We start from the raw sequence: 9,545 nt of genomic DNA, 5'->3' as shown, positions 1-9,545 counted from the left end.
GTTAAAACACAACTAAAAGTTCAGACGAAAAATGCGAGACCTATATGCCAATTTCTGTGGTTTTATCAGAATAAACTTAATGCAGTATGCTAATATTATAACTCTTTGACTGACTATATAAACAAAATTACAGTATCATTGCTTTTAATACTATCACAGTATTCACAGTTTCGCACCCATATTGTAATGATATCCTTCATAATACTGAATTTAAATGCTGCAATTATCATTGCATGCTGACATTCGCAGAGCGTCCGGACCCTCATTTACTGTAGACAGTCCATACAATCCTCACCCTATCAATAAAGCCTTTCACGGACTTGGTCTAAAATCTAAAGGATAAGCTTTGCTGGCAGAACGTGGGACCCTGTTGCTCAGATTGTGTGCGGTGCATAAAGACCGACCTGCCTTTTTCAGCAGGCTTATCGCACAAAAAGATCCGAAGGATAAAACAAAGAGTAGACGGGAGGGCACATGTCGTAATTTAACCGAACGTTATATCCATTTTCATTATCATGCTCTACCCTATGGATACAGTCGCCCCGGTTGACGGGTACAGAGAATCAAATACGCCATCTCCACATAGTGGTAGCTATCTGGACCAATATATAACATCTTATGAAGAATTTCAATTTGTAGAAAATTAGACATTGGTTGAATAGCGTGTATCCTGTTCATATATACGTACGAAAAGATTAATCCAAGTCAGTGGCAAATGTGAGATTCGAGAAAAGTAAGAGGGTAAAAAGCAGACAAATCCACTATATAAAGTGTGGAGAGAGGACGGCGGTGTGTCTGACCTTTCCCGATAAGCTCGGTGATTGCTCGAATGGCAACGCCTAGGGCATTGAACCCCGAGCTCTCTAAAATAAACTAATTTTATCTGTTTACAATTATTTTGTCCATTACAAAAATAATAAAACCGAACTCTTATCCCTCGAAAAATCCATTCTCACTTCTCTCTTATTTCTCTCTTATTTCTCTCTTCTTTCCCTCTTTCTCATTCCTCTCTCCCGTGTTAATGGTGGATAGTAGCGAAGTGTACGGACTTGAATTGTGCATGTAATGTAGCTAGATCGCTGATCAGCTGCAGGCCGGGATTGTGAAATTCTATATTCGAGTTGCTTGTAGAAGCCCCCCCGAGAGTTGAGAGCCTTAGATCTGACTGGAGAGAAGCTTTGGATCCGAGCAGTTTTAATTAAGGTGAGATTTCTCCTCTTTTGTGCGAGATTTTATGTTAAAGTCATACTGTAACGAGCTCAGATCGGACGCTGGAGTGATCCGCTTCAGTATCTGACCAAAGAGGATTAAAGCTGTTGTTTTCTAGCTTCTTTCCGCATCAATCCTTGCAAAAAATCGTCTGAATTCAGTTTTCTTGCAGGCTCCTGTGTCGCCAGTCTGATACAGCGCTACTGTTCAAATTTGAGCTATAAATACCAACACAGAAATAGAGATAGAGAGAGAAAGAGACGAAGCAACCGAGAAAAAAAAGGAGAGAAAAAAGAGGGGAGCAAGCGTTAAGATAACACACTCTGCAGGTAGAAAAGAAAAGGGCGTTCTCTCTCTCTCTCTCAACTGTAGCAGCACTGCACTCACTGAGAAAAACTTCATCAATGCAGAAGGACAGTTCTGAGCTCTCGCACCGACTCCCCTCTTAAAAGTTGAAACCCTAGCCTGCCTTCGCAGTCCTCAAAAGCAGAGTTTTGCCTCTAGGCCCTCAAACCCAACCGAATATATAAATAAACTCCGATCCCCGATCCCTCCGAGGAATGAGAGTGGAACCATGGAGGCAGATGAGACCAACCGCCCCAGCAACCACAACACCAAGCGGCCACGCGGGATCGGTCTCACCAATGGAAACACCTGTGGAGCCATGACGGCCAACACTGTTTCTAAAATTGAAGAAGGAGATGATGAATCAAGGAAGAGAATGACTCCATGGCAACACCCCTCATCCCGGATCTATCGCGTGTCCCGGGCGTCCGGCGGGAAGGACCGTCACAGCAAGGTCTACACTGCCAAGGGCATACGGGATCGCCGGGTCCGTCTGTCAGTCTCCACAGCCATCCAATTCTACGATTTGCAAGATCGGCTGGGGTACGATCAGCCCAGCAAAGCAATTGAGTGGCTAATCAAGGCTGCCTCAGCTGCTATTGATAAACTGCCCAGTCTGGACAGCTCGTCATTTTTAAATTCCACTCGGCCAGAAGGAGAAACGGATATGGATCCGGATGTGGCCGGGTACAACAATAATAATAACCAGCTTACCAGATCGGGATGCAGTAGCACTTCAGAGACAAGCAAGGGCTCAGTGCTATCCCTTTCCCGGTCTGAGAATCGTGTAAAAGCAAGAGAACGGGCCCGGGAGAGAACTAAGGATAAAGAGAAGAGTCAAGACGATACTCCTCATGCAACTACTGCACAAGGCGGTGCTTCTTTTACTGAGCTATTAACTGGAGCATCCAGTCATGGTGGGGCAGCGGCTGGGCCCACGAGCTCGTCAGGGGATTGCATTGCTCAGAAGCAGGAAGGCGGTTGGCATCTCCCAACCGCAGCAGTCTTAACCACAGCCGACTATCTCAACCAATCTGGTTTCTATCCCCATAATCGAAAGAACCAAAACCACAACCAGCCCCCCCAGATTCATCATGGATTTTCTCCTCAGGCCTACAGCAACTTCCCGCAGATGGGGATGATGTCCCTAAACTTCTCGCAGAATGTGACTGCGGCGGGGTCTCCAACAGTTGCGGTGGCCCCCGGGGATCACCAGGAGATGCAGCAGTTTTCATTTCTGCAAGACAGTAGCAACCTGATTCCGGTCGCAGCAGCCGTGGGCCCCACCACGGGTGACTACAATTTGAACTTCTCGATATCTTCGGGTTTGAATTTAGTTGGCGTCAATAGGGGGACCCTTCAGTCCAATTCTCCATCCTCACAAATTCACCACCACAATCAGCACCACCACCAACACTCACACCATTTGGATGGATCCAACCTCCCCTTTTACTTCAGCACACCAGCTGGCGGAGGCGGGGCTGGTGCCACGTCAGCTGATAACCAGTTCATACAGCTTTGGGATGGATACAATAAGGAGAAAGGGAAAGACTGATGCTAAGGTGGCTTGTCCATGCAGAATCCATGGCTCTCTCTCTCTGGTACGTATTAAGTCTTTTCTTTATTTTTCCCCCCCAAACTTTTCACGTAATTTTCTATTGGATGCTTTTCTTTGTTTAGGGCTCTTGTGGCTTTTTGCTTGTTTATTGCGTTGTTGTTTGTTCTTTATGAAGATCTTTAATTTTGTGTTCTCGAGGTTGGTTGCTTGTTTGTTTGTCTTTTAATTTCTATTTGCGTGTTAGATGGAGTACTAGATTGACGAGTGTCAAAGCACTATAATTGCTTTTGTAGGACGAACCAGGTGTCAATATATAGCGGATTGGAATTTTCCTTTGGGTTCTATTTTATTCCATTTCAGTTGGGGAATAGTTTCCTTGTTGTAAAAAAGGGAACTAGCGTCTAGCGTTGTGTCTATCTTTATTTTTTCATTTATAAAGTTAAAAGCCTTTGAACTTCTCAATGCATGCACAAACAATATTATAGTTATACATTGAGCAGCCAAATGTGGGGACAACATGGTAAATTAAATGTGTCGAATTTTTGTCTACCACCAACTCAATAGATATGAAAGTATGTTTATACGTGTATAATTAATGTGAATGAATTCTTTCATATTGCCTTTGAACAAGTTATAATGTGAATTAATTCTATCATATGGTTCTCATTCCCATCTTATTAAACCTCATTAAAAAAGTATTTAACACTACTACGAAGATATAAATTAAGTTGCGCATTTATTAAAAGGTCTTTAATGCATAACCATTGCAATATTGTCATTGCTTTAATAAATAGCAGATATGGATCAAATTGGCGTCTAATTTCATATGACAATCTTTGCGTAAATAAAAATGGTATTGTGCTAGATATTTTCTTGGTAGGGTGACATACTTCTTATTCGCCTTTTATCTTTTGAAATCAGAAACTCAAGTGAATGAATAAATTTTGATTTTGACCTTGAGAGATATACCCACATAAAAAAAAATGTTTGTTTTTCTGTGTTTGCTCTGTACAAATTAAAGAGTCAAAACCTTGAACTAGTGGACAAGGCATAATCTTCCAAGTGTCCATTTATTTTGATGATTATTGATATTAAGTTAATTTGTGGTAAGTGAATCACATCTAAAGAGTAACGGTACTAGCCAGACTTAAAAAAAAGATATATTTTTACTTATTCATTAGAGATTACCTGGTAATGGTTACTTTGACAATCTTAACTATTAATTTTGTTAAAATATTCAAATAAAATTAAAAAATTGAAAAGTAAATTTATATGCATGTTATTGGATATAGAGAGCCTAATAATAAAATTTTATACAATTTAAGTATTGTTTAATGATGCACCAAAAGTCCTAAATTTCCGAGTCGTTGAAATATTAAGTCACTTGATGCACTGTGAAACATACATCAAATTTCATCATATTTAATTGACATGATATATGCATTATAGTTCATTTTTATCATGTTGGATTTTAAATTTAGCTTAAATATTGTCAAAATAAATAATTATGAAGTGATCCCTCTAATGAACTTGTGTAGTATATTATTATTTTGGCAATAAATAGGCTCCAGATCTAATCTCACATATTCCCTTCCACAGATTAGATGTGATGTGAGTATACCTCCCCTTTATTGCTTCCTTACTGGACTTGTAATTTATAGGATACAAAATTGTTTATTTAAAGATTTCATGGATTTAGATTATCATTTGCTTCGAAAAAAATAAGATATACTTGCTTGTTTTATTACAACAAATGAAATTAGTGAGGACGATGGATCAAATATACCTTTTCTGCCATAACTACGACTAAATTTTGGTACAAGTAAAATAAATATTTACATGTTAAAGATAAATTTGAACGGTTGATCTTATTCCATCTCACAAGCAATACAAAATTGAACATTGCCAAATGTAGAGCTCCTTTTGGCACTTGATAAGAAACCAACAATGAACTCTTTGGTTGTGTAGTGGCTTATTTGTCTATTTTTCCACTCTTAATCTGAAATCTAAATTTTATAATTTTAGACATTCATGCATTTTGCGTCCTAATCTGCTCGCTGTTATCCCTTTCTACCTCTCTTCTCAAAAGAATGAGGAGAGAGAAAGAGGAGAGAGATAGAGAGATAGGAGATGGGGCGGTAGCACAGTTGGCTAGGAGAACAAGTCCTAGGACTGCGGTTACCCTAAGGTTGAGAGTTCGAGCCCCTCTCACGACTTTGCAGCTTCTGTGAAGCTTTCAAAAGAGAGAGAGAGGGAGAGAGGGATAACAGGGTGCTAAAATCCTGCTAGGATTTCATCAGATCCGAATTCATGCATTGTTCATTTCTAAGAACATCAATGGGTCGGATGTGTTTGATAACATTTAGCTCTGAAATTAACATAATAACTTAATCGGAATATATGGAGCAAAAAAACAATATTTTTACGAACCTTCTTCTTATATAATTTGATCAAAACTAATTAAATATTTTTCTAATCTAGTTCATTACGATTTTTGGCCTAGTAAATTTCTCTCTGTCTAATTTGGTCCAAATTAAGTAAATATACGTCTAAATGTAGTTCCTTGATGTTTGTGGCAATGTTATCAAAACCGGACCGGACATTGAACTGCTCAAGCTTCAGTTCAACGGTTCACTAGTCGGATCGGTGGTTCAACCGGTTCAATTACTGGTTTTTTAAAATATACATAACTTATTATCAGAAATTAAAATTTTCATCGTATCCAAAGCATCTAATTTATACAGTATGTTTTTAGTCATCATAATTACACAATGCAGTGATGAAATTAAATCTGAAGTGTATGGTCACAGTAAAAATGCTCAAAACAAGTATAAAAAATAAATGAAATAAAGTAAAAAGGAAAAATTAGACCATAAAGATTAAATGAGTTGAAAGAAGCAGTTGAAGTTGTGAAATTTGCAACGAGAGACCTCTGGAGCTTCTCATACCAGAAGGTCCCTGTACCAGTCCGGTACCTATGGTTCTTCTCCTCAATCCCAACAGTTGATTTTACCGGTTGGTATCCCCGCTATGTTCCTTCCTACTTCCCTGCTCCGCCCAGTTGTCACAAACTGTCTCCGCCTTGCACAGTTTTGAAAAGAGCTGAAAACAGTTTCTAAAAATCAAATAATTACAATAAGAATTCAACTAAAAGGAAAATTGTACCAACAACTATTCCTCATGATCTTGTACACATATTACTACTTCATAATTAATTCAAAAACAGTTTGAGTTTATGATTTTCTTAGTACCAGCTAGCTTTGGTAGGACATAACCAGCATGCTCTTTGGTTTGAGCATTTCATCAAACATCTTATATGCATAGATCTATTCAATAAAATTAACACAAAACATTCATACAATTACTTACAGTTCTTGATCTTAGTAGCCTCTTTTGTGATCATCTTTCAAATAAAGTGTTGAAAATGAAATTGACCCACAACCAAATTATCTACAGAGAGGAGATTGAAATAGAAGAAGATTTCAAAGAGATTTAAAAAGTAATTGGTTTCCATCTTTTATAGAGAGGAGATTGGAAGAAAATCGATTTTAAAATGTCAAGAAGGAAAGATTTGGAAGAAAATCTTTATACAGTTCTTGATCGGAGGAGAATAGATTTGGTTGAGAAGGAAAGGTAAAAACGATAGCGTCATAGGAGATCTAAAAAACCTGTTTTGAACCGGACGGTTTAAATCAGCGTTTTTTATGAAAATCAGGCGGTTTAACCGTTTTTGACCGGTTCATTACTAGAAACGATCCAATTACAGAACCGAACCGGATAGGTGACCGGTTCCGGTTTTTTCCGGTTAAACCACCGGACCGTTCCGGTTCTGATAACACTGGTTTGTGGAAGCCTAGTACATTTCTAGGATTTTTGAGATGCAATCTGGGGAGAGTATAGTTATAACAGCGACTCAACAGGACAAAAAATTGTGTTGTATGCTAAAAGGCTGAAATGGTATATACGAAGAGTCTACAGGTATAGACTAGTTTGGACAAAATTACATATATGAAGCAAGTTTGTGCAGCCACTATTGTTTTTGTATTTGTTATTTCTTTTTTTCCATGGTAAATTCTTTTTATTATTTCTATCTAATTTATAAATTGTCTTGTGAATAGCCTAGAATAAGACTTTTTGTAGATATTGTAGAATAGTCCAATTAGGTAAGATCAAATATTCCACTAACACTTGTGATCCAACAAGATAAATGTAACACATATGGTATAATGAAATATTAGCTAAGACACGTATGGTTTCAGGCAGCATGTTCATGCTTATGAAACTCAGTTTCCAATGTTTGTATAGATTATGCAAGTAACTACTAATTTAGCCATTATTTTCTTTATATAAAAACATGCTAGTAATTGAATATTTTCACCGGCCGTATTATGCCCTTATTTTGGGATATTCCAATAAGAAATAACCATTGCTATAATAATGCTAAAGGAGCAGGATAAGCCGTTATTTTATTAGTTACCACCTCAAACTTTACTTTACCACCATTTGATGCAAAATTCACTACTTGCCACGTGTGCAGACTGGGTTGGTAAAGTGCGAATTATGAAAGTTTGAGGTTGTAACTGAAAAAATTTCGGCAGGATAAGATAGGAAATATACTATACATTATAAAAATAAAAATATGGAGGAGATATAAAGTGATCTATTGTAAAATCCTATATGTAAGATGCTAATCTAGCTCTTCTAACTTGTTAAGTACCAGCTTGCTTTGTAGGGGCAAAAGGCTCTAAATCAAAGGTTAGTTGGGAGAAAATTAACAAGTCTTTCTAAGGGACCCACTAGGCCTTCTTAGCTGTTTATGTAGATAAGATAAGCAAGATTTCAGCCTGGCAAATATGCTAAAATAAAGTGTACTCGCATATTTTGATGTTAATGGTATGTATTGGTAACTAATTTCTATTGCAAGTAGCAACTATCATGCATAATTTAGCAAGTAGCTACTGTCTCATTCTTACTCTTTTTTTTTTTTAATAAATAAAGTTGCTTCTCATGTTGTGTGCTTGTTGGCTACTTAGCCCACAAACATCATAAACTTTAGAAAGGGGCAGCTTTCTCATATCATTGGGAAAGTGAAAGTTTATAAAAGATGGAAAGTGGTGTTCTCATTTTTAGTTAGGGACAAGTTTCACATTATGGTGTTTTCAAATCAAAACTGGCAATGTCTACTAATGAGAAATGACAGTGTTGTTATGCATTCTGGTTTACCAAACTTATGCTTCGATGAGTCTTTTTCTGAAATAGCATATAGTTTACAAAATAGGTTAACTCAGGATTATTCCTTCATCTCTGTTTGTGTGCTTTTGAGAGAGTTGGAGCTTCTTTTTTGGATGAAAAATCATACAAATGAAACTCAAAACATAAATTGTCTTTCACAGGTATTGCAGATGGCGGTGATTTGCAAGAAATACATGCAACTGCTACATCACCCTTTTCTTCTTCGTTGGTTTTATCTGTCTTATCATGCTTGTAACTATCTATGGCTATTTCAGTCAGAATTGATGGTTCGTGTTTATTAGGTCGGGGACATGGTTGTGTCCCTCTGAAAAGTAAGGGAATCGGCCTCTTTCTTGTAGCTTTGTTTATTGTATTTCTTCTGTTTTGTTTAAGAACTACGAAATTATGAACAAGTAAATTATTCTCTTGTTTCTTAATTTTTTTTTTGTCTTTGTTATTATTGGGGATCTGATAACTAGCTCCATCTAAGTTGTTCCGTTATCTTGCTCCAAACCTATATATGAAAAGTTTAAAATTAGTATAGGAGTGAGTCTATGGTACTATGCATATTACGATTTGTCACCGTGCTACGGCTCTATATTTGAGTTTTCAAATCCTAATGGTCGATCCGAATCGTTCATCTTGTTCTCCATATTAATATGTGTTTGGAGACCAAATTTTACATTTTTTGAATTTTTTTTACTATTTTTGTAGATTTATTGAAAATCACTGCTTTTGGATGGTCCAAAATTTTCAGATCAAGTGATTTTCTAAATATCTAAAAAAATAGTAAAAAAATTTCAAAAAATGTAAAATTTGGTCTCCAAACATATATTAATATGGAGAACAAGATGAACGGTTCGGATCGACCGTTAGGATTTAAAAACTCAAATATAGAGCCGTAACACGGTAACAACCCGTGATATGCATAGTACCATAGACTCACTCTTAGTATAGAGCCTAAAATAGAAAGTGACTGTTTAAACCATTCCCGGGAAAAGACGGCGTCCTGAAGAAGACTCAATATGTTTTGACGGGTCTAACCTTCTTTAAACACTTACTGCTTGGATTTCGACATTACACTTTCCTTTCACATTTTCAGTCCGAATTTTGCAATTAAAACTAATATTGGGAACATTCCAAACAATTTTTATGAAACAAATTAACTTGTATAGCAGGAAATAATTCACTAATGTCAAGT

At 37.2% G+C, this 9,545-nt stretch overlaps 1 protein-coding gene across 2 annotated transcripts; it reads left to right on the top strand.

Moving 5' to 3' along the window:
- Positions 1 to 858: 858 nt before the first annotated feature.
- LOC144558105 (transcription factor PCF6-like) lies at positions 859 to 8,781 on the top strand. Of its 2 annotated transcripts, none has more exons than XM_078306833.1 (4): positions 859 to 1,203; positions 1,382 to 1,538; positions 1,620 to 3,155; positions 8,506 to 8,781. In XM_078306833.1, the coding sequence occupies exon 3, from the start codon at positions 1,784 to 1,786 to the stop codon at positions 3,107 to 3,109; it is 1,326 nt and encodes a 441-aa protein (XP_078162959.1). In that variant the 5' UTR covers positions 859 to 1,203; positions 1,382 to 1,538; positions 1,620 to 1,783; the 3' UTR covers positions 3,110 to 3,155; positions 8,506 to 8,781. The 2 variants fall into 2 exon arrangements, with proteins under 2 accessions (XP_078162959.1, XP_078162958.1); XM_078306832.1 differs by having other exon boundaries at positions 1,382 to 1,553.
- The last annotated feature ends 764 nt before the right edge of the window (positions 8,782 to 9,545 follow it).

This window comes from Carex rostrata, chromosome 8, assembly GCF_964058835.1.
Source record: "Carex rostrata chromosome 8, lpCarRost1.2, whole genome shotgun sequence".
In the NCBI taxonomy this organism is placed as follows: Eukaryota; Viridiplantae; Streptophyta; class Magnoliopsida; order Poales; family Cyperaceae; genus Carex; species Carex rostrata.
The sequence above is the reverse complement of the archived record's forward strand: the minus strand, read 5'-3'. Positions and strand labels throughout refer to the sequence as shown.